The sequence below is a fragment of the Pristiophorus japonicus genome, chromosome 10 (genome assembly GCF_044704955.1).
Source record: "Pristiophorus japonicus isolate sPriJap1 chromosome 10, sPriJap1.hap1, whole genome shotgun sequence".
In the NCBI taxonomy this organism is placed as follows: domain Eukaryota; kingdom Metazoa; phylum Chordata; class Chondrichthyes; family Pristiophoridae; genus Pristiophorus; species Pristiophorus japonicus.
Window position 1 is genome coordinate 176201245 of NC_091986.1, and position 25385 is coordinate 176226629.

The window sequence follows — 25385 nt, forward strand, 5'->3', positions numbered from 1 at the left end:
GCAGTGCCGGGGATCTGCGGGCGGTGGGAATCACCGAGCGGAGGAGCAGGTGTGAATCGACGAGGAGCGGAGGATCGGTGGCCGGCGATGTCCGAAATCTGGCAAAACCCGAAGTCCGGCATGGATTCGGTCCCGAGGATTCTGGATTTCAGACTATGGATTTTCTTGTCTGAAATCTGGCGAAACCTAAAAACAGGCACGGAGTCGGTCCCAATGATTCTGGATTTTAGACGTTGTACAAGAATAGAAGGATAGAGAGGATGAACATGTGGCTGGAAAATTGGTGCAGGAGGGAGGGCTTTAAATTCTTGAGGCATTGGGGTCGTTTCTGGAAGAGATGGGACCTGTACTATCCGGGCGGGTTGCACCTCACAGCGCTGGGACAAATATCCTCAAGGGGAGTTTTGCTAGTGTTGTTGGGGAGAGTTTAAACTAGCTTGGCAGGGGGATGGGAACCGGAGAACAAATTCAAGAGGGAAGGAAGTAAAGCAGAAATTGGATAGGAAGAATCTAGAAAGCGAATCTGTTAGACAGAGGAAACAAGGCTTAGTAAGCAGTAAGCAAGGAGGTCTTCCTCTGTTAAATGGCATATACTTAAATGCAAGGAGTATCGCGAATAAGGCATATGAGTTAAGAGCACAGATAGGCACTTGGGAGTATAACATTATAGCCATTACAGAAACATGGCTGAAAGAGGGGCAGATTTGGCAGATCAATATTCCTGATTACCGGATTTTTAGACAAGATAGAGAGGGGGGTAACAAAGGGGGGGTGGGTGTCACGGTACTGATTAAAGAAACTATTATCGCGGTGAGGAGGGATGATATGTTAGGGGGATCATCAAATGAGGCCATATGGATAGAATTTTTTTTAAAAGGGCGATCACACTGCTGGGCGTGTATTATAGACCTCTAAACAGTGGGAGGGAGACAGAGGAGCAAATATGTAGGCAAATTGCTGTGAAATCCAAAAACCATAGGGTAGTAATAGTAGAGGATTTTAACTATCCAAATATTGATTGGGACAAATATAGTGTGAAGGGTATAGAGGGTGTGGAATTCTTGAAATGCATTCAAGAGAACTTTTTTAGTCACTATGTAGCAAGCCCAACTCAGGGGGGGGTCCTGGATTTAGATTTGGGGAATGAAGCTGGGCAGATTGAAGGGGTATTAGTGGGAGAGCACTTAGGTGCCAGCGACCATAATTCAGTCAGAGTCAAGTTGGTTATGGATAAGGTCAAGAATAGGCCTGGAACAAAAGTTCCGAATTGGGGAAAAGCTAACTTTGTTAAGTTAAGGAGTGATTTGACCATAGTGGACTGGAAACAGCTACTTCTGGGTAAATCAGTATCAGAACAGTGGGAGGCATTCAAGGAGGAGATCCGGAAGGCGCAGGCCAAACATGTGTCCTTAAAGAAAAAGGTTGGGAATAATAATTCTAGAGCCCTCCAGGTGTCTAGGAACTTACAGGGGAGGATAAAGAAAAAAAGGGATGCTTATGTTATATACCAATGGCTAAATACTATAGAATCTTTACAGGAATATAGAAAGTTAAGAGGCACAATTAAAAAGGATATTAGGAATGCTAAGAGAGAGCACGAGAAATTCTTGGCTAGTAAAATTAAGGAAAACCCTAAGATGTTCTATAAATATATTAAGAGTAAGAGGTTAACTAAAGAAAGGGTAAGGCCTATTAAAGACCATGAGGGTAATCTTTGTGTGGGGGCGGAAGATGTGGTAAGGTTCTTAACGAATACTTTGCATCTGTTTTCACAAAGGAAAGGGGCAATGCAGATACTGCTATCGAGGAGGAGTGTGATTTTTGGATGAAATAAATATAGTGAGAAAGGAAGTATTAAGGGGTTTAGCAGCTTTGAAAGTAGATAAGTCCCCAGGCCCGAATGAAATGCATCCCAGTCTGTTGAGCGAAGTAAAAGAGGAAATGGCAGAGGCCTTGATCATCATTTTCCAGTCCTCTTTGGATTTGGGCATGGTGCCAGAGGATTGGAGGACTGCTAAAGTGGTATCCTTGTTTAAGAAGGGAGAATGAGATAGGCCGAGTAATTACAGGCCTGTCAGCCTAACCTCAGTGGTGGGAAAATTATTGGAAAAAATCCTGAAAGACAGGATAAATCTACATTTGGAAAGACAGGGATTAATTAGGGACAGTCAGCACGGATTTATTCAGGGAATTTGTTTGACTAACCTGATTGAATTTTGAAGAGGTAACTAAGAGGATCGATGAGGGTTGTGCGTACGATGCATTATATATTGACTTTAGCAAAGCTTTTGATAAGGTCCCACATGTTAGACTGATCAAGAAGGTTTAAGCCCATGGGATCCAGGGCAAAGTGACAAGTTGGATCCAAAATTGACTTGGAGGTAGGAAGCAAAGGGTAATGGTTGATGGATGTTTTTGTGACTGGAAGGATGTTTCCAGTGGGGTTCCGCAGGGCTCAGTACTGGGTCCCTTGCTTTTTGTGGTATATATTAACGATTTAGATTTGAATATAGGGAGTATGATTAAGAAGTTTGCAGACGACACTAAAATTGGCTGTGTGGATGATAATGAAGAAGAAAGTCATGGGCTGCAGGAGGATATCAATCTGCTGTCAGGTGGGCAGAGCAGTGGCAAATGGAATTTAATTCAGAGAAGTGTGAGGTGATGCACTTTGGGAGGGCTAATAAGGAAAGGGTATACACATTAAGCGGTAGGCCACTTAATAATGTAGATGAACAAAAGGAGTGCTTGTCCACAGATCCCTGAAAGTAGCAGGCCAGGTGGATAAGGTGGTTAAGAAGGCATATGGAACGCTTGCCTTTATTGGCTGAGGCATAGAAGAAAAGAGCAGGGAGGTTATGCTTAAATTGTATAATACTTTGGTTAGGCCACAGCTGGAGTACTGCGTGCAGTTCTGGTCACCGTATTATAGGAAGGACATGATTGCAGAGAGAGTGCAGAGGAGATTTACTAGGATGCTGCCTGGAATGGAGTATCTTAATTATGAGGACAGACTAGGCTGGGTTTGTTCTCATTGGAACAGAGGAAGTTGAGAGGAGACCTCATTGAGGTGTACAAAATATTGAGAGGCCTGGACATAGTGGATAGTAAGGGCCTATTTCCATTGGTGGAGAGGTCTATTACGAGGGGGCATAGTTTTAAGGTGTTGGTAGAAGATTTGAGGGGAGGCTGCTTCATGCAGAGGGTTGTGGGGGTCTGGAACTTGCTGCCTGGAAGAGTGCTGGATGCAGAAATCCTCACCACTTTTAAGAGATGGTTGGATGTGCACTTAAAGTACTGTAACCTGCAGGGTTACGGACCTAGAGCTGGTAATTGGGATTAGACTGGTTGACCTTTTGTTGGCCGACGCAGTATTAATGGTAAGCACTGCAGGGAATAGAATACAGCCAGCGTGATCTCCTGGACTAGTTTCGATCGCCTGGATGGGTCAGAGAGGAATTTTCCCAGATTTTTTTCTCCCTGAATTGGCCTGGGTTTTTATCTGGTTTTTGCCTCTCCCAGGAGATCACTTGGCTCCGGTTGGGGTGGAGTGTAATATGTTTCAGTATAAGGTGTGTCGCAGTTGTGAGAGACGGACTGGTTGGGCTGGGTGCTCTTTACCTTTCCGTCATTGTTCATAGGTTTATATGTAACCTTCAGGACTGCTAACCAAGGGCCGTGCGGCTATTTGTCGGCCGGCATGGACATGATGGGCCAAAATGGCCTCCTTCTGTGTTTCTATGTACCTGTATATCCAACTTTGCTGATGATACAAAGCTGTGTGCGAATGTAAGTTGTGAGGAGGTTGCAAAGAGGCTTCAAGGGGATATAGGCAGGCCAAGTGAATGGGAAAGAACATGGCAAATGGAATATAATGTGGAGAAATGTGAAGTTATCCACTTTGGTAGGACAAATAGAAAAACCGAATATCTTTTAAATGGTGAAAAATTGGGAAATGTTCGTGTTCAGAGGGACCTTGGTGTCTTTGTACACAAATCACTGAAAGTTAACATGCAGGTACAGCAAGCAATTAAGAAAGCAAAAATGGTATGTTGGCCTTTATTACAAGAGGATTTGAGTATAAGAGTAAAGACATCTTATCGCCATTATATCGGGCCCTGGTGAGACCGTAGCTGGAGTATTGTGTGCAGTTTTGGTCTCCTTACCTAAGAAAGGATATACTTGCCATAGAGGGAGTGCAACGAAGGTTCACCAGACTGATTCCTGGGATGGGAGGGATTGTCCCATGAGGAGAGATTAAGTAGATTAGGCTTATATTCTCTGGAGTTTAAAAGAATGAGAGGTGATCTCATTGAAACATACAAAATTCTTACAGGGCTTGACAAGATAGATGCAGGGAGGATGTTTCCTCTGGGTGAGGGAGTCTAGAACCAGAGGTCACAGTCTCAGAATAAGGGGTTGCCCATTTGGGACTGAGATGAGAAACTTCTTCACTCAGAGGGTGGTGAATCTTTGGAATTCTCTACCCCAAGGGCTGTGGAGGCTTAGTCTTTGAGTATATTCAAGACAGAGATCGATAGATTTTTGAATATTAAGGGAATCAAAGGATATGGGGAAAGTGCTGAAAAGTGGAGTTGAGGTAGATCATCAGCCATGATCTTATTGAATGGCAGAGCAGGCTCGAGGGGCCGAATAGCCTACTCCTGCTCCTAATTGTTATGCTCTTATGTTCTGCCTTGCGAACTGCTGCCCCATCTGTGATTTCTCTTTTCTCTCCAAAGTCCTTACAGGTATTGTCACCTCACGTATCTATGCCCATCTTTCCTGCAATTCCCATGTTAAAATAATTTCAGTCAGGCCACTGCCACAGTGCCAAAACGGCCGTAACCAAATGATATCCTCTGTAACTTGGTCCATTATCCCTCCAATCCTTCTCAACTTCTCTACAGGCTTTGAATGGTTGACCACAATGCCTTTCCTTTGTTGTCCAGCTGAGCGCTCTTGCTTGGATCAACTGTTAGCTATTTTATCATAGCCTGATCTCTGCACTGCCTTTGTATTATCAAGACTGCCTGTCCGACATGAAGTCTTGTCTGAGCCTCAATTTCCTCCAGCTAATTGTTTGGCACACCAAAATCATTGTTTTGCGCCCCACCACAAACTCCGTACTCTTTCCACCGATTCCTTCCCTCTCCTTCCCAAAATTCTGCTGTTCGTATCCTTTCCCGCACTAAGTCCAGATCACCTATTGCCCGTTTTTTTTAAACATTGAAGTGCAAGTTATTGTTGCAATTGCTAATGTTGCTGCTTAATGTAACACAACAACTGCAAATGTTTTGTGCTGCTTAACACCAATTCTTCCTGCACTATCTTGGGTCCACATCTTTAGCACTACATGGAGTTGTTAAACCTAAAAGTATGAATACAAATTATAACATTTAAGAAAATGGCAAAACCTCATTTTAACTGGGGCAGTAAACTGCAGTCTATTTAAATCTTAAGTATTCAGGAGTTTAAAAATGTTTGTTATAAGGATGTCAACTGGAGCTGGTAGAAATTTATTTTGGAAACCTCTGATTAACTAAAGATTTTGAAATTCAGAAATATCAGATCTGACTTTATCAAACACTTTTAGGATTATACCCGGTACAGGTTTGACATAAACATTCCAAGTAACCTTTTTGAAGTAACATAGTATTTTGGTCTATTTTTCTAGGAATGGCAGAATTCTATTCAGAAGAATGCAGGATTAGCATTTATTGAACTCATCAATGAAGGAAGGTAACCAAGCTTTATGCTGTTCTTTAGCTGTGATGTGGAGCCCTGGAAGACATATGGTGTTCTAAAGGGGCAATATACTTTATTTTTAACCATCTGCCAATGAATAGTTCTATTTTTGTTATGGTGAAACTATACATTGAGCATGTGAATAGTTCAATTATTCTGAATTTAAAATAATCTCATCATTATTAACAGTATCCTAGCAACTATTTCTACATAAAATTTTACACATCATTTTCCACAAAATACTGAAAATTGTACAATCAATAAAGATGTTTTTCTCATTTTGTTTGTGGACAACTGATGAAACAGCAGGGAAGTTTCATATGAAGGATAAAGGGAGCTTAGCCTGTAAACCCATCTGCTACCCCATCTGTTACAGGAGTATGTGTTATGTATTTTACAGTAGAGACTTCATTCTCAGCACATTAAAGCAGCATCACTTGGGCACTAGGTGCTGTCCGGGGTACTGCAGTCAATGGCTAATAGGTTTAACCAATATATGGGTTGGTTAAGAATTGTTGACTACTATTGTTGTAGATCTGATGTGACCTACAACACACACAGAATTTAAGTTCTTCATTCACTTAAAAGTCTTTTCTTAGAATATATTTTTTTTGATTCAAGATGCTACTACATAAATGGCATGAGAAATGGGCAAAAGTCTGAACATATCGTATGGAAATAAATAAATTATCTGTTGCTAAAATAAGCATCCATGACAGTGGCACAAAGCTATTTTTTTAAATGCAGCTTCAGTGAACAAATTAAAAATTTGTGAAGAATATAGAGTTCATAAATGTGTGTAGCAATCAGCTCTTATTGAAGTTACATCGCAGTGAGACAAAGAACCACAACTGTTCTTGTCTCCTATGTTTCAAAATGCATTAGGACATGACTGATAGATCAAGTGGTCTATGTATCCTTTTTTATATTTAATATCACAAAGATTTCTGTTTTAATCTGACTTGCTTGAGTAATATTTGATTGCATGCATATTTTCAACATGGTCGTTACAGTGGAGAATTTTCAGATAGAATGAAAAAAACCGTATCATTCTAACCACCAAGAAACCATCTAAATGCTAGTTATTCGTCATAGATTAAGAATGTAATTGTGCAGTTGTCTACAATTAACAGGGCATAAACAGTTGATGAATGTGCTGTGATTTAAGTGCTTTGTGGGATGGCCAGAAATTATAAACAGGATCATTACAGGAATAAAAAAGCACCTTCATAATTAAAACAAAGCACATTTAATGATGTGTAAAATTACACATAATCTCTGCTCAGTAAGAACTGCTTTTCGCAAAATAAAGTCGGAATGAGATTAGTAAAAGGTTGTTGGAATAAAAAGGGACTTATTAAATGATGCATGTGCATATTAGCAAATTGGATTTTTTTGAAATGAAAACAATTAGTGTATTGAAACTCTGTTTTCTACTATGTGACATTTGACAAATTTTGGTGTCTTTAGCAATTAATCAGGTCTTTTTAGCTATTCATAAATTATCCAGAAGTAAACATAGAAACATAGAAACATAGAAAATAGGTGCAGGAGCAGGCCATTCAGCCCTTCTAGCCTGCACCGCCATTCAATGAGTTCATGGCTGAACATGAAACTTCAGTACTGTCACTCCAATTATCTACCTGTGCATTTGAAAATAATAGTTTCATTTTCTACTTTTTACAATGGTGTTTGTTATGTCACAAAATGCTGGTTTCAAACAATGGACAGCGTTAGCCATGAAAATATAAATTCTCTAATAAAAGACGACTAAATAGTTGTTTTATTCAAAACTTAAAAAAAAATATTTTGAAATTATGAATTAAACCTACTTCATTTTCAGCAAATGAGTTGTCTTGTTTTTGTTCAGATTTATTATCTAGTAATTGCCATAACTTTGTAACAAATATATGTTTGATCTGTATTGTAGTAAACAATAGCCTGATTTTTATGAATGTATGTATGGAGGCAATTGAGCTTTAGGCAGTAGTGTGCTGAATATCTATCTATTTATCAAACAAAAAATAGCATTTGTCAAACACATTATACTAAGGGAAGACTTATTCTCTTGCTCCTTTTTTATAAAGATTGCTTTGCCATGCCATGAAGGACCACATAGTTAGAGTGGCTAATGAGGCAGAGTTCATTCTGAACAGACAGAGGGCAGAAGATGTACATAAGCATGCAGAATTTGAGGTAAGCTGGTTCCTGTCAGCATTTTTAACTGTTTTTCTACTTCATCAGTCGTCACAAAAATTGTAAACTAAAGGTACTAATGTTATTTTAGCACACGTAGCAGTTTAAAAATATATATATTTTAATAATTCAAAGCTTGTTAAAAAACTTTCGTCAAAATAGTGTATGAGTGGTGTAGCATTGCCCTTCACAAAGATCTATAAACCTTTTATGGTTTTGATAAACCCCTTTATCAGACAGTTCAATTGGCTGTGCCTGACGGATCTTAAACAAGTCAGATGAAACATGTTGCGATTAATGGCTAGAAATAATCTTAACATTTCAAAGGTGTGACAGCTTTTATTATATTTTATTAGTTCACATACCTTTGGCTTTGATGAATTGTTTAGCATTCTGTGTATGCAGTGGTAGCCAAAAGCAGTCACAATACCAATATCTTTGGTGCTTATTAGTGTCTATCAGCTCACGAGAGGTTGGCATTTCGGGAGCAAATATTGAGTTAGTCTAAATTATGTAAAAGAGTGAGGGAGCGATTTGCCCATTGTGTGAATTGCTCTTTTAAATCAAAAGTCAAAACAAATTTTGTGACTGACTGCTGATGCCATAGCTCGTTTCCTGGATAACTGCAGATGGTTATTTGCGCGGCATTAAATTATATGCTAAATTTATTTCAAATTGCGGGTCTGGAGTGGCCGTCTGTCAGTTTAATGGAACATTTATACCTTTTCTTTGCCTAATCAAAAACTAATTTTGACAAAAGCTAATAATACTGAATCCATTTGGAGTGATTCATACTTGCATGTAAACTATATCTTCAGGCATTACATATATAAGGCAGAAATAACTGACCTAACTGTGCCTTCCTTTATGGTAACTAGGAACTTTGGATAAGACAAAATGCAAAAGAGTTCAGATGCTGGAAATCTGAAATAAAAATAGAAAATGCTGGAAACAGTCAGCAGGTCAGGCATAATCTGTGGTGAGAAAACATAAGGTTAACACTTCAGGTTGATGACCTTTCATTAGAACGGTTTTGATAAAAGGTAATTGACCGTAAAAGTTCATCTTACATTTCTTTCTCCACAGGTGCTGCCTGACTTGCTGAGTGTTTCCAGCATTTACTGTGTTTAGATCAGACACAAGTTAGGGCAGGAAGGTTGTAACTTTCCAATTTTTCCATTGGACTCCTTTTGTTTTGGTTGTAATAAGATGTGTTGTACTAGAAGAGGTGCAGTAATGTACCCAGTTTTCATTTTAAGAACATATGTGGAGTTGCAATGGGTGCAAAATTCAGATCCATAGGGCACGTTTTTTGGGTGCTACGAGTGCTCTTAGAAATGCAAAATGCCGTCCACGGTGCAGGCACACTCTTCTGCTGTGTATCGCGCCAGACGCTATGTTGTTGAGGGCGTTAACATGAGCGCAGTGATCTTCCGCCGGAAGTGTGTAGAGTAGGTGGATCATGTCGTCAATCAGTGTGCAACGCTGACTTGACCCCAGTGCTGCCATTTTGGAGCTCAACACTCCAGCTAACGCTCTCTTTTAATCTCGCACAGCTAAACACACGTTTAGCAGCAGGAAGCACCCTGCCCCCCCGCCCAACAGCACTATTTAAAGGGATCATCAATTAATTACAGGTTAGCTGCTGGTTGATTTCTTCAGGCTGTTGGTACGAATCTACAAGTGTTTGGTGCTTCCCATTGTCGTTTCAAGTTGCACAAAGTCTCCATGGAGTGGTGTGGCAGGTGCTGAAGGATTTCTTCCTGACTTCAAAGCATTTGTGCAAACCACTTGCTGACAGACATAGACCCACTAGTAGGAGTTCCCCTTGGAATACACCATGACTTGGAGAATGAACAGAGGGCATGTAGAGCAGGACAAGCTACTGGAGGAGGGAAGGGAAGAGGGCTCTCAGCAGGAGGCCACATCTGCCCAGGGAGTTCAGGGAGCAATTCTCCTACCTGAACCTCCTCACTGGACGTCCTCACTGAAATCTGCTAGGTGCTGCAGCCACAACTGCAACCTCAGAGCAGGGCAAGGACCGCATTGCCAGTGGCTGTGAAGATGACCGTGGCAATTAACTTTTTATGTGTCAGGCTTTTTCTAGGCTGGAACTGGAGATAATTGCAACATCTCACAGTTTGCTGCCGATTGCTGCATAAGGGAGGTCACTGAGGCTCTCTATTCAAAGAGAGCTGACTACATTTCATTCCCTCTTGCCAGATAGCAGTAGGCAGAGCGAGTGCGCAGCTTCACTAGGATTGCAGGGGGCCACTGACTGCACACACATTGCTTTGCGGGTGCAACATGTCACCTCTGACATGTATTGGAATCAAAATGGATTCCATTCCCTCCGCTGTATGCGCTTGTATGGCAGCAAGCTGAGCTTGCATGACAGAAGTCTGAGCTTCCACTGCAGCACCCAGATGTTGGGTGGCTTCTGCTTGTGCATCAGCCATCAGGACGCTGCAAAGGATGTGTTCCAAGCTCTATGCAAAGTCCTATGCTAAGTTGGTGCCGGACTCTTCCATGCTCCTTGACATAGCACGCAGGTTCTTTTGCAGGTCTGCCAATGCACCAAGCATTTCATAGATACATAGAAACAAGGTGCAGGAGTAGGCCATTCGGCTCTTCGAGCCTGCACCATCATTCAATAAGATCATGGCTGATCATTCACCTCAGTACCCCTTTCCTGCTTTCTCTCCATACCCCTTGATTCCTTTAGCTGTAAGGGCCACATCTAACTCCCCCTTGAATATATACAATGAACTGGCATCAACAACTCTCTGTGGTAGGGAATTCCACAGGTTAACAACTCTCTGAGTGAAGAAGTTTCTCCTCATCTCAGTCCTAAATGGCCTACCCCTTATTCTTAGACTATGTACCCTGGTTCTGGACTTCCCCAACATCGGGAATATTCTTCCTGCATCTAACCTGTCCAGTCCCGTCAGAATTTTATATGTTTCTATGAGATCCCCTCTCATCCTTCTAAACTCCAGTGAATACAGGCCCAATCGATCCAGTCTCTCCTCATATGTCAGTCCTGCCATCCCGGGAATTAGTCTGGTGAACCTTCGCTGCACTTCCTCAATAGCAAGAACGTACTTCCTCAGATTAGGAGACCAAAACTGAACACAATATTCCAGGTGAGGCCTCACTAAGGCCCTGTACAACTGCAGTAAGACCTCGCTGCTCCTATACTCAAATCCCCTAGCTATGACGGCCAACATACCATTTGCCGCCTTCACCGCCTGCTGAATCTGCATGCCAACTTTCAATGACTGATGTACCATGACACCCAAGTGTCGCTACACCTCCCCTTTTCCTTATCTGCCGCCATTCAGATAATATTCTGCCTTCGTGTTTTTGCCACCAAAGTGGATAACCTCACATTTATCTACATTATACTGCATCTGCCACGCGTTTGCCCACTCACCAAGTCACCCTGCAGCCTTTTAGCGTCCTCCTCACAGCTCACACTGCCACCCAGCTTAGAGTCATCTACAATGTGACACCCAACTTAGTGTCATCTGGAGATATTACACTCAATTCCTTCATCCAAATCATTAATGTATATTGTAAATAGTTGGGGTCCCAGCACTGAGCCCTGCGGTACCCCACTAGTCACTGCCTGCCATTCTGAAAAGGACCCGTTTATCCCGACTCTCTGCTTCCTGTCTGCCAACCAGTTCTCTATCCACGTCAGAACATTACCCCCAATACCATGTGCTTTAATTTTGCACACCAATCTCTTGTGTGGGACCTTGTCAAAGGCCTTTTGAAAGTCCAAATACACCACATCCACTGGTTCTCCCTTGTCCACTCTACCAGTTACATCCTCAAAAAATTCTAGAAGATTTATCAAGCATGATTTCCCTTTCATAAATCCATGCTGACTTGTGCCGATCCTGTCACTGCTTTCCAAATGTGCTGCTATTTCATCTTGAATAATTGATTCCAACATTTTCCCCACAACTGATGTCAGGCTAACCGGTCTATAAATATCCGTTTTCTCTCCCTCCTTTCTTAAAAAGTGGTGTTACATTAGCTACTCTCCAGTCCATAGGAACCGATCCAGAGTCGATAGACTGTTGGAAAATGATCACCAATGCATCCACTATTTCTAGGGCTACTTCCTTAAGTACTCTGGGATGCAGACTATCAGGCCCCGGGGATTTATCGGCCTTCAATCCCATCAATTTCACGAACACCATTTACCGCCTAATAAGGATTTCCTTCAGTTCCTCTTTCTCACTAGACCCTCGGTCCCTTAGTATTTCTGGAAGGTTATTTGTGTCTTCCGTCGTGAAGTCAGAACCGAAGTATTTGTTTAACTGGTCCGTCATTTCTTTGTTTCTCATTATAAATTCATTTGAATCTGTCTGCAAAGGACCTACGTTTGTTTTCACTCATCTTTTTTTTTCCACATATATATAGAAGCTTTTGCAGTCAATTTTTATGTTCCCAGCAAGCTTCCTTTCGTCCTCTTATTTTCCCCCTTCTAATTAAACCCTTTGCCCTCCTCTGCTGTATTACAAAATTCTCCCAGGCCTCAGGTTTGCTGCTTTTTCTGGCCAATTTATATGCCTCTTCCTTGGATTTAACACTATCCTTAATTTCCCTTGTTAGCCACGGTTGAGCCACCTTCCCGTTTTATTTTTATTCCAGACAGGGATGTACAATTGCTGAGGTTCATCCATTTGATCTTTAAATGTTTGCCATTGCCTATCCACCGTCAACCCTTTAAGTATCATTCGCCAGTCTATTCTACCCAATTCACGTCTCATACCATCGAAGTTACTTTCCTTACGTTCAGGACCCTAGTCTCTGAATTAACTGTGTCACTCTCCATCTTAATAAAGAATTCTACCATATTATGGTCACTCTTCCCCAAAGGGCCTCGCACAACAAGATTGCTCCTTTCTCATTACACATCACCCAGTCTAGGATGGCCAGTCCTCTAGTTGGTTCCTCGACATTGGTCTAGAAAATCATCCCTAATACCCTCCAGGAAATCCTCCTCCACCGCATTGCTACCAGTTTGGTTAGCCCAATCAATATGTAGATTAAAGTCGCCCATGATAACTGCTGTACCTTTATTGCACACATCCCTTATTTCTTGTTTGATGCTGTCCCCAACCTCACTACTACTGTTTGGTGGTCTGTACACAACTCCCACAAGCGTTTTCTGCCCTTTGGTATTCCGCAGCTCCACCCATACCGATTCCACATCATCCAAGCTAATGTCCTTCCTTACTATTGCATTAATTTCCTCTTTAACCATCAACGCCACTCCAACTCCTTTTCCTTTCTGTCTATCCTTCCTAAATGTTGAATACCCCTGGATGTTGAGTTCCCAGCCTTGATCACCCTGGAGCCATGTCTCCGTGATGCCAATTACATCATATCTGTTAACTGGTATCTGCGCAGTTAATTCGTCCACCTTATTACGAATACTCCTCGCATTGAGGCACAGAGCCTTCAGGCTTGTCTTTTTAACACACTTTGCCCCTTTAGAATTTTGCTGTAATTTGGCCCTTTTTGCTTTTTGCCTTGGGTTTCTCTGCCCTCCACTTTTACTTTTCTTCTTTCTATCTTTTGCTTCTGTCCCCATTCTACTTCTCTCCGTCTCCCTGCATAGGTTTCCATCCCCCTGCCATATTAGTTTAACTCCTCCCCAACAGTACGAGCAAACATTCCCATCAGCCTTCTTCTGCAATCGGTCTCATCGAAGTGCTCATCTGAGTTCACTGCAGCAGAACTCGTGTGTGGCCACTCCCACTGATGAGCTACCTCCTGCCCTGGCTGCAGGCCACTCATGCCCAGTGTCTCACCACATGCAGATCTCACCTCTATACTATTCTCTAAATTATGCACAGTATCAGTATATGAGCTGGTGGCTGCGAGTGTGAAATCGAGTGACAGTGTTTCTTCATCATCACTGTCTCCTTGCTCTTCCACCACTGCCTGGCCAGGTTGCAGTTCTTGGGCATATGAAAGGAGAAAGGCCCAAGGGTACGGTTGCGCTGAGGAGAGGTGGGAAAGCTAAGAGGTGCATGCTTACACCATCCACAGCTTGTAAATCAGAAGAGATTGTGGAATGAGGGGAAAGTGGGATGTAAGAAGGAGAATTGTGTATGAGGATACCGTCATCTTCTATGGTTTCAGCCCTGCCGCTGGCCATGGCCTCAGCAATACCCGTTCCAATAATGACCAGCACAATCTACTCCATGGGGGTAAGGATATGCAGGTGCACCTGTCCCCTGCTGGTTTGCTCCTGCTTTCTCCGGTTGTGCGCCACCTTCTCCTGTAAGAGAGAGGGAAGTGTGTCAGTGAGTGTTGTGTAATCTGCTTGGCTGATGTGGCTGTCAGAGTGGAATAGTTGGCAGTTTGTGCAAGCAGTGTGATATGGGTGTGAGGCTTGCAGCAGAGCTATGTGTGGGAGGATGAGGTGAAGCTGTGATTGTAAGGTGTGAATCCTGATGGAGATTGTTGGCAGATGAGTAATGGGGGTTTGGTGCATTGAGCAGTTGCTGAGGCTAGTGTTGCAGTTGGTGGGATATGGCATTTGAAGACGCATTCACTGACCTTGACCACTCGTGTGAGGTCATTGTACTTTTTGCGGCACTGCATCCAGGTCCTCAGGGCTTGACTCCTGACATTGACCGACATAGCTATCTGCTCCCACTGCCTTCTGAGCATTTGTCTGGAGGGTCTCCTGGTCCCCTGTGAATACAGTACATCTCTCCTTTCCACCCCTCCACCAAGGCCTCCTTATGCCATTATTGAGTGTTTCCTACATGGTAATCAGTTTTAGAATGACATCCAGCACCTGCTCTAGCCGTAATGCACCTCCTTTAAGAGGTGCAGACTTGCTTTAAGCAGTGCAGGCTAGCTTTAAGTGGTGCTAGGTGCTCACGATTTTGGGTCCCCTACTGATATGCACAGCCAATCAACAGCAAGGTTGGTTCTGGCTGCAAGCAGCAATCATGTAAATGAGCAGACGGCACAAAGCTGGCATGCTGCCTGCATTACATTGAATGGACGTGGATTAATCGCACATCGTGATCCCCGTGCTCTTTTTCTCACGTTACCAAATTTCGCCCCCAGTGTCTTCTCAAACATGAATTTGCTGGTGTCGGTAGTAGCAGAAGGCTACAGTAACTTTATTGCAACAGCTTTTTAAGGGCAATAATCTGTACATGTTCCACTCTTTTATGAGTCCATATCCACCGCCCCCAGCTGGAAACGTTTGTACCATATTCATTAGTTTTGTCTTTGGAATCTCTGAATCAAATCTAGGGGGTAGAAATTGCCCATTGCCTGAAATTGGGGCGTTCCCATCCCATTTCGACGGTTCAGGTCGATTCTTGCGCGACATTTGGGTCTTTTTTTCCATGCATCCGGAACTCGATCATAATGAGGGTAGTGATAATACCTGGGGGGTAGAAACACGGTGGTGACAGCAACTGAGGGGCGGAAATTGGGTGCGGAGCGGAGTCACCACTGCGATGACGTCATCATGGCGCCACGTCACCATGGCTCTCCCCTTCACTTAAAGGGGAAAGCCTCTGCAATTTTTAAACTTCGGGCCACTGAGCTACCAGGGAGGGGGTGCCAGGCTGCCTGTTGGCGGCCTGGCTGAACCTCGGGGCATAATTGTCGGGCTAACATGGCAGTCGGCCGACAAAAAAAACATGGCAGGAAGCCGCACCACTGCTGAAGGCGGCCACAGTCTCATTGGACCACCGGGGAAACCCCTGTTTTGGCACCGCTGGGCGGGCCAAAGATTTTCGGAGGGGAATGTTGCCATCGGCGGGGGGGGGGGGGGGGGGTTAGATTGGCAATGCGCACAGTGATGATGCGCTTAAGACGGATTGGCAGCAGTGGAGCAGAAGGGTGGGGTGGGATCGGTGCACTGCCGGGAAAACTCGGGAGGGCAATTGGGCTAGCTGCAACCATTCCACGAAAAGTTGGCGGCCACTATGCTCCGCAGCGTGACTGCCGATTTACGATGATAACAGGCCTGAAGGAGAGGGGCAATTTTGACCCCCAGGTGTCCTCCTCTCAGTGGAATACTATTAAATGCAATAGGTCAAAATAAACAAAAAAGTGACTTCTGTCCTGATTTGCATGGGAAAGGCGTGTCAAACCTGTACTGCCAAGTTTTTTTTGTTTGGTTGGGGTTGGGTGCAAATTTTGTTTTTCATTGCGAGAAGGAATCTGTCATGTGAACTGCTCTTCTGTGGAAAACAGGACAGAGCACAAATATCCAGTATAACTGTATGGGATAAATAAAGGGCAAAACATACCAAAATTTAAATTCTTCTGCTTTTCACCAATAATATTTTCCTTCTATAAAGAGGTACATGTGATTTGAAAATGCTGTGAGAACCTGTTTAAACAAGCAATACTTGCATGCAGCTCCCAGCATGCCTTCATTGTTACTTCAGTGCTCTGTACATCAGTAGTAGTATTAGGCACTCCCTCTTATCGAGGATGACTTGCTTCCACACTAAAAAGGGATGAGTTCACAGATGTTTCAATGAGGGACCTGACAATCTAGGTCCCGAACTACATACTAAAGGGTGGAAGATGCCTGTGCATGGATTCTTTTAACATGGGGTGGCTGTTGCACACCAGCCACTACACGGGCTTGACAGAGCTAGGTCTTGATCCAGTGGCAAGGGTTAACCAAGACGACTGGAGACCAAGCTCTGCTGCACGGACCTAGTGCGCACACATGCTCCTAATGTCCATAGATCGCAGTGTGGGCTGGTCCGTGCTGCCACTGGGCTCTTGCCTCTTCTGGGCCCCGAACCCTCGCCTCTCCTGGGCCCCGATCACGACGCTCCTGGGCCCCGATCTCTCACTGCTCCTTCGCCCTGATAAAAATGGAGCAGTCAGAAACAGGACATCAGTTAGTCTCCTCTTATCTTGGAGATATCAAATATCAACACTGTTATTTGAAATATCAAAATATTAAACTCCAGCCTAGTTGAATGCTGAATTAGTATTACAAAAAATTACATAGGGTTCAATTGTCCCAATTATCTACGCCGTTTTTTTGGCGCAAATTTAAAATCTCCAAGTTTCCCCAAAGTTTCTGCACCAGCATAATTCACGTAGGTATGATTTTTTTCGGCTACGATTTTTTTCCCCTTTTGGGAGCGTAACCTGACACCAGCGTTAATTCTGGCCATTTAAGCAAGTTTGGCCAACTGTGATTTTTGCTAAGTCAGCGTATGTGACCGCTCTGAAAAACCTTCTGGGCAGTTAGCAAAATTGGCACAGGTAAGAGAATCAGTGCAGAAGATCCAGTGCCATGGCAGAGAGGAGGGCGGGCATTTGGTCAGGGCTGGATGCGGCACCGGCTCCAGGGGGAGGGAGGCCTTTCGGCCTGGGCTAGGAGCGGCACTGGCGGGGACAGGGGGTAGATGCCTTTTGGCCTGGGCTAGGAGAAGCACCGGCTCCGAGGGGAGGCGAGGCCTTTCGGCCTGGGCTAGGAGTGGCACTGGGCACCAGAAGTGGGGGGAGGGGGGGCCTCTCCAATTCATACAGTTTACAGGATAGACTTTTGGCACAAAGACTTTAATATTTTCATGTTGGTAAGCTGCTGGCCTTAAATAGCTGCAAAGGTGCTTGTGCAGGTTGCTATGAGTTGGCCAGAATGCCTTGTCTGTTTCACTTTCCAGCCACAACCTGCAGTGTGTCCCTCGTTACCCTGGACTATTTGGTGTTGGACAATCTTAGGCAGGACAGGTGTTCCATATTCAGCAGCCTACCTGCCGGGGGAGGAGGCTGGCGTGAGGTGATAATTCAAAGCAACATGCCATTTACAACACCGAGACAGCAGAAGACCTCCGTGTTTCCATCATTCAGTTTCTGTGGCCCCAAGTTTCGTGCCGCGGCGAAAACGGCGCACCTCCGAGCTGAGCGCCTATTTTTCGCGCCGAAAACTGCGCCTAAAAAAAATCCGATATTCTGTCTGCTTGGCGCGGCGCGGCGCGCTCTTCGCAGCAGGGGGCGGAGCCTAACACTCGCGCCGATTTTCTAAGCAGCAGGGGGCGGGTACAATTTAAATTAGCCTTCGTGGTGCCGGCAACCCTGCGCGTGCGCGTTGGAGCGTGCGGCACGCGCAGTCTCACACAAACATTGGCACTCGGCCATTTTTTAAAATACTGCAGAAAAAGTGAAGATTTGTTTCTTGGACCCCTGCAAAGGATTGTAATTTAATTTTTTTTGATATTCTTGTGTGTGAGGGAGTGCTTTTAGCAGCACTGCTGAATAAATCACCTGCTGAAATCAGTGAGTTCAGCTTTTCACTGTTAAACTTGCAGAACCGGTGCTGCATTGGTGCATGCAAATTAAGGACTGTGTGTTTGGAGAAATAAGAGTGCCAATTCAACTTTGCAATAGGTGTTGACAATGCAGCACCCATTCTGCAAATTTAAATATAAAACTGTCGATGTGGCTGCCTCTCCCTGTCCAAATGGCCTCAGTCCCCCTCACAGCTCGAAGGCTGCTGCTGTATCTTCGGCTGCCGGCCAGCCACTGACGCCGCTGATATCCTATGGCCGAATGGCCTCGCGTCCGTCCGCTGCTGATTCTTTGGCTGCCGGCCAGCCACTGACGCCACCCCTAAAGCGTGGCCGAATGGCCTCAAGAACCTTAATGAGCTGCGTGTGTCAGGTGTTGATTCTTCGGCTGCCGGCCAGCCACTGACGCCGCTGATATCTCATGGCCGAATGGCCTTGGGTCCGTCCGGTGCTGCTTCGCGGCCAGCCACGAAGAGAATGAAGGCCTGCCTCAAGCACTGCAGCTCAGCTCGAAGCTTGCTGCCGCTGCCGTCGAGACACTGACGCCACACCGCTGCCTGTCTCCAACATGAAAGGCCTGCCTGAAGCACTTTCACACAGGTAGGAAGATGGTTTATTTAATCTTTTCTTTGCTTATAAATTTTTATTCAGGTTGGATTTATTTGTATAATATTTGTATAAGTATAACTAAGGATTGCTTGTAGAATTTAATGACTTCCCTTCCCCCCCCTGCCCCCCCCCACCTCGTTCACTACACCTAATTTGTAACCTGTGCCTGATTTTTTAATGTGCAGACAAGGTTTTTTCAAGCGTACAAAAATCTTCACTTCATTCTAAGTTAGTTTGGAGTACGTTTTCACTGTGGAAACTTTCAAATCAGGCGTCAGTGGCCGGACACGCCCCCTTTTGGAAAACAAATTCTGTTCCAAAGTGAAACTGTTCTACCTGACTAGAACTGCAGAAAACTAAATGTGGAGAATTCCGATTTCTAAGATACTCCGTTCTACACCAGTTGCTCCTAAAAATCAGGAGCAAATCATGTGGAAACTTGGGGCCTAAGATAATCCGTTCTACACCAGTTGATCCTAAAAATCAGGAGCAAATCATGTGGAAACTTGGGACCTGTGTGTCGTCAGCGGGCTCAGTTCACAGTCTCTCAGTGCAGCACGGGCCAACCCGCACTGCGATAAGTGTGCGCAGCAGAGCTAGTCTCCAGTCGTCTTGGTCAATCCTTGCCACTGGAGCAAGACCTAGCTCTGTCAAGCCTGTGCGGTGGCTGTTGTGCAACAGACACCACAGTTTAAAAAAAAATCTCTGCACAGGCATCTTCCACCCTTCAATATGCAGTTCGGGACCTGAAATATCAGGTCCTTCATTGAAACACCTGTGAACTCATCCTTTTTTGTCGTGGAAGCAAGCCATCCTCGATATGAGGGACTGCCTATGATGATGACCCTGGCAACCCAATCTTTTTGTCGCACATCTTAGGCTCCACCCACAGAACTTAAGGACAATATGCGCCGGGACACATTCACAAGTTAAAACGGGGATACTTTCAAATTTTTATCGCGTAATCGGAACTCTTCAAATACGCCAAAAAACAGCATTAGGGAAAATTGAGCCAATTGAATCTACAGCAGAGAAAGGCCGTTCAGTAAGAACATAAGAAATAGGAGCAGGAGTAGGCCATTTGGCCCTTCGAATCTGCTCCACCATTCAATAAGATCATGGCTGATCTGATCATGGACTCAGCTCCACTTCCCTGCCAGCTCCCCATAATTCTTTACTCCCTTATCGCTCAAAAATCTCTTTATCTCCGCCTTAAATTTATTCAATGTCCCAGAAACCAAAACTGCACGCAGTATTCCAGGTGCGGTCTCGCCAATACCTTGTATAGCTGCAGCAAGACTTCCCTGCTTTTATACTCCATCCCCTTTGCAATAAAGGCCAAGATACCATTGGCCTTCCTGATCACTTGCTGTACCTGCATACTATCCTTTTGCGTTTCATGCACAAGTACCCCCAGGTCCCGCTGTACTGCGGCACTTTGCAATTTTTCTCCATTTAAATAATAACTTGCTCTTTGATTTTTTTCTGCCAAAGTGCATGACCTCACACTTACCAACATTATACTCCATCTGCCAAATTTTTGCCCACTCACCTGGCCTGTCCTTTTGCAGATTTTTTGTGTCCTCCTCACACATTGCTTTTCCTCCCATCTTTGTATCATCAGCAAACTTGGCTGCGTTACACTCAGTCCCTTCTTCCAAGTCATTCATATAGATTGTAAATAGTTGGGGTCCCAGCACTGACCCCTGCGGCACTCCACTAGTTACTTGTTGCCAATCGGAGAATGAACCATTTATCCCGACTCTCTGTTCTCTGTTAGTTAGCCAATCCTCTATCCATGCTAATATATTACCCCCAACCCAGTGAACTTTTATCTTATACAGTAACCTCTTATGTGGCACCTTATTGAATGCCTTCTGTAAATCCAAATACACTACATCCATTGGTTCCCCCTTATTCACCCTGCTCGTTACATCCTCAAAGAACTCCAGCAAATTTGTCAAACATGATTTCCCTTTCATAAAACCATGCTGACTCTGCTTGATAGAATCATGCTTTTCTAAATGTCCCGCTACTGCTTCCTTAATAATGGACTGCAGCATTTTCCCAATGACAGATGTTAGGCTAACTGGTCTATAGTTTTCTGCTTTTTGCCTGCCTCTTTTTTTAAATAGGGGCGTTACATTTGCGGTTTTCCAATCCGCTGAGACCGCCCCAGTATCCAGCGAATTTTGGTAGATTACAACCAATGCATCCACTATGTCTGCAGCCACTTCTTTTAAGATCCTAGGCTGTAAGCCATCAGGTCCAGGGGACTTGCCCGCTTTAGTCCCATTATTTTATCGAGTACTACTTCATTAGTGATAGTGATTGTATTAACTTCCTCCCTCCCTATTGCACCTTGATTATCCACTATTGGGATATTTTTAGCGTCTTCTACCGTGAAGACCAATACAAAATATTTTTTCAATGTCTCTGCCATTTCCCTGTTCTCCATTATCAATTCCCCACTATCATCCTCTAGGGGACCAACATTTTCTTTACTCTAGGGGACTAACATTTACTTTAGCCACTCTTTTCCTTTTTATGTACCTGTAGAAACTCTTACTATCTGTTCATATATTTTTTGCTAGCTTACTTTCATAATCTATCTTCCCTCTCTTTATCATTTTTTTAGTCGTTCTTTGTTGGCTTTTTAAAGTTTCCCAATCCTCTGGCCTTCCCACTAGTCTTGGCCACATTGTATGCCCTTGTTTTCAATTTGATTCCATCCTTTATTTCCTTAGTTACAGTCTTTTCTACTTATAGGGATAAACATAAGAACATAAGAACATAAGAAATAAGAACAGGAGTAAGCTATACAGCCCCTCGAGCCTGCTCCGCCATTCAATAAGATCATGGCTGATCTGATCATGGACTCAGCTCCATTTCCCCACCCGCTCCCCATAACCCCTTATCCTCATATCGTTTAAGAAACTGTCTATTTCTGTCTTAAATTTATTCAATGTCCCAGCTTCTACAGCTCTCTGAGGCAGTGATTTACAACCCTCTGAGAGATTAAATTTCTTCTCATCTCTGTTTTAAATGGGCGGCCCCTTATTCTAAGATCATGCCCTCTAGTTCTAGACCCCCATCAGTGGAAACATCCTCTCTGCATTGTAGGGGGTGGTCTCAGGGGTCAGGTTTACCTCTGACCTTCTGAGCGGTTCGAATCGCTCCCACTCCCTGGGTTCTCGATTTTGGATTTATTTGGGGATGTGACAAAGTGCAAGAGAAAACTGGTTTTGGTGCAAGGAACTTCGATTTTATTAAGGATAAGAACGTACAATGTCAAGCTTGTAATTACTAAAATAAAAAAACACTTTATCACACATTCAAAGGATTACAGAAAAATAATACACCTCCCACCTCCCAATGCCTAACTCTGACTAGGTTGAACTCCAGGGCAAACAGGGATTATGCTCACCAATCCTTTTATTGTCAGTTGGCAGTGGTTCGCGAGTTCGCGGTGGACTCTGTAGGTTCTGCTTGCCATACCCCGAACATCATGGAAGACTTCTTACTGCATAGTCTTCAGTTGGGTGGTGTCCGCTGATGCGGTAGGGCGCGTATTGGACTTATGGGGTGAGTACCCACTTTCTTCTGTCAGCAGTAGGCTTCAAAGTCTCTTTAGATAATGTTTCACCTCTTGGTAGCTAGGAACAGATTGTAGAGTGGAAACTTTCGACTCTTCGGTTTCTTCTTGAGGAGTTTTGTTCTTAGAATTTGTCGATCGCGGTATTTTCGATGTTACCACGTTGGCTGTGGTCAGTTGCTGCCGCGATGACTATGTCTGAAGTTACTGGGAACTGCTTTCTCTGCCGTAATGATGATCTTCCTTCTTCTTTGAAAGCAGGACAAGGTGGCCCAGGAGTGTCGTCAAGGCTGGAGATGTTGGTGCTCAGAAGAGCTGCATAGGAGGCTGTGTAGCAAGCTCTCTGGAAGGCTTGTTAAAAACTGCTGCGGCGGTCTCTCTCCTTTTTCCCTCCATCCCCTCCTCCTTTTGTAAAAAAACAAGGCCCCAGTTATACTTTGGAAGCCATTTTAATCTGCGCACCAAATCAGCCCCGATTCTTTGTTTTAATTTTGGCGGGTTTGATATCTCTTTATTATATTTTAGCGGGCCCATTAATGGTAACCTGTCTCAGATGTATCGATCTTTCAAATTTGTTTCTTGATCGGGAAAATTAGCTTTTTGGTATTTGCAATGTCTGCCTAGGCCTGGGTTTTCCATGCGGGCTGGATGGGCCATTATCATTATGTATGTCCTTGATGGGCTTCCCGCTCAGAGTGATGACTGGCTAACTCTGAGTTGATTGTTGCTATGTTAATGTCTCCCGGGGCGAAGGGTTTTCGAGTTTACACAATTCCTCAGGCAATTTGTTTGGCTTCAATACCCCAGAAGCTTCAATACCCAAAACTGGTATCCTTGAAGGATAGTTATCCTTTAGTTCTCAGCCCTTTCCACACAGATCCAATCTGCCTTGTAATATCCCAAATTCGATTAAACCTCGTAGTTTCTTCCATGTGCACTTTTGGTTGATAGTTCCAAATTAAATTAAATTTCCTTTCCAATGAGTCCAAACACTGGGGGGGGGGGGGGGGAAGGGGGGGGGGGAAGGGGGGGGGGGTTCCCCCCACGAATTTTGCAATCCTACAGTTCCCCCTGTGATACTCTACATGCTCGAGTGTCATGCTAGGTGAGCAGAATTCCTGATTGCCGAGAGTCCATCTTCCCCTGTATTTATTAACAAAACTTAAATGTAGATACCACCTTTGAAATGCAATGCAGTTTACAGGCAAATAAAGTCATTCCAATTATGTTACAGCATAGAGGGGGTCCGACGCCCCTTCATTACTCCGACTTTACAGAAAATAAAGGTACATAGTCAAACACATTTTTAAGTTACATTCTTACAACACTCGACCTCTGCGTTTTTACAGCAGGTGAAAATTAAAACAAATCAAACATAGTAGTATGGTTTACCCCTCCCTGTGCAATCCCCAAGTTTGGCCAGGGGGCGTACAGCACCCTTTGGTGCCGGACCCGACGGCCTCTGTGTTTCACTCGGCAAGTGAGACACCATAAGTAAAGAATAATCGCGAGTTGGCAGGCAACCAAAACGTGGGAAGCTATTCTGATCCCGGCAGGAACTTAGATATTTCTGAAAATGTCCCACCAAGGCAGAATTATGATCACTAGAATTTTTCTCCCTATCTCAATTGTTTTCTGTTCTAGAGTATAGAAATGTTTTTGTGAGATTACTACAGCTTCTAGCAGAGCGGTAAGATGTTCGTGTAGAGGGGGAATTTCATAGCCAGAATGTGCAATATAATCCTGCAGGTTTGTGATGTTTTCACTTGCAGTGAGGTGAACAGTGGAGGATTCGGGAATGGGGACAATCCGTTCCTGGGCCAATTAAACTTCTGCCTCGGGTTTAAAGCAAAACCTGCTGTCACTCACCGGACATCAGAAGTGTTGTCCATGCTGGCAGTGGGGCACACTGGTGGTGACACAATATGTCCCACCCCCTATGTATGCTACCTGTGGAGGAACATGGTCTTGCACCATTACCTCCATGGTACAGCTGATCGGCTGTGCGCCAGCAGCTTTAAACCCACACTGTGGTTTAGAATAGGCATTCAAGTGCTGGGGACACAGTATTATGTGTGCATCCCGGCTCCGGCACCCGGAGAGGTCAGTACCCGTCATAGCGTGCTCCCACTTAATGATGCGGTGGGACCGCTGTGAAACGAACTTGTGCACCTCTTTGAATGACTCCAATGTTCTCCACCCTGTATACCGGTGCGGGTCGAGCTGTCCCACCCATGACCGGCATCCTTAGTACTATCCCCATGATGGTGTGATTGGAACGCCCACAATCTACTGCGACAGGATAGGCTTCAGAAGCTAGGCAGAGCTGACATGGGCTTAGTGAATTATTATATGGGTGGAGGGCTGCGAGGTGCTTGTTGCTGATTCAGGAGGGGACCAAACCTTGTTTTAAATCCTCCAGGTTGTTGCGGCCCTCGCCCAACAACCATGCCCCATACAGCACGCACACCTCATTTTGTGCAGCCTGGTCTGAAGCATTCCTATCCTCCCGTATGAGTGCATGTTTTTCCAGCTCAGCAACGATTTCTTTTAAATGGACCATCATAACCTGGTCCTCGTGTAGCTCTGAGCCCGCTACTGTGTTTTCCTCTTTAGGATCTTTCTCAGTTGGTTCTTTAGACCATTTATCTGTGTTTGCAGTTCTATATTGTCCAGGCTATTTATCACAGAGGATCCTGTATTATATGCAGTAAAAATGTCGTTCAAGGTTCCCCTTCTAGGTCTCCCCATGCCCATGGCGTCCCCAGCATATAGGGTGTATAAATCTGCTTTGTCTACGTTCCCAAAATCTAACTCGTAAAATGTCTTGAATATTTCTGAGTAGGGCCTGGTACAGCAGCTCTGCTTCCTTCGGGCACCAGTCAGGTAAGTGCACCTCGGTAAGGTTTAAAATAACT

General features: G+C 44.2%; 1 protein-coding gene across 1 annotated transcript in view; it reads left to right on the forward strand.

Moving 5' to 3' along the window:
- nbeaa (neurobeachin a) overlaps positions 1-25385 on the forward strand; it is a 1211357-nt gene that overhangs the window by 639339 nt on the left and 546633 nt on the right. The window contains exons 35-36 of the mRNA XM_070892347.1: positions 5678-5742; positions 7836-7944. Coding sequence (XP_070748448.1) covers positions 5678-5742; positions 7836-7944 — 174 coding nt within the window. The remainder of the gene's footprint in view (positions 1-5677; positions 5743-7835; positions 7945-25385) is intronic.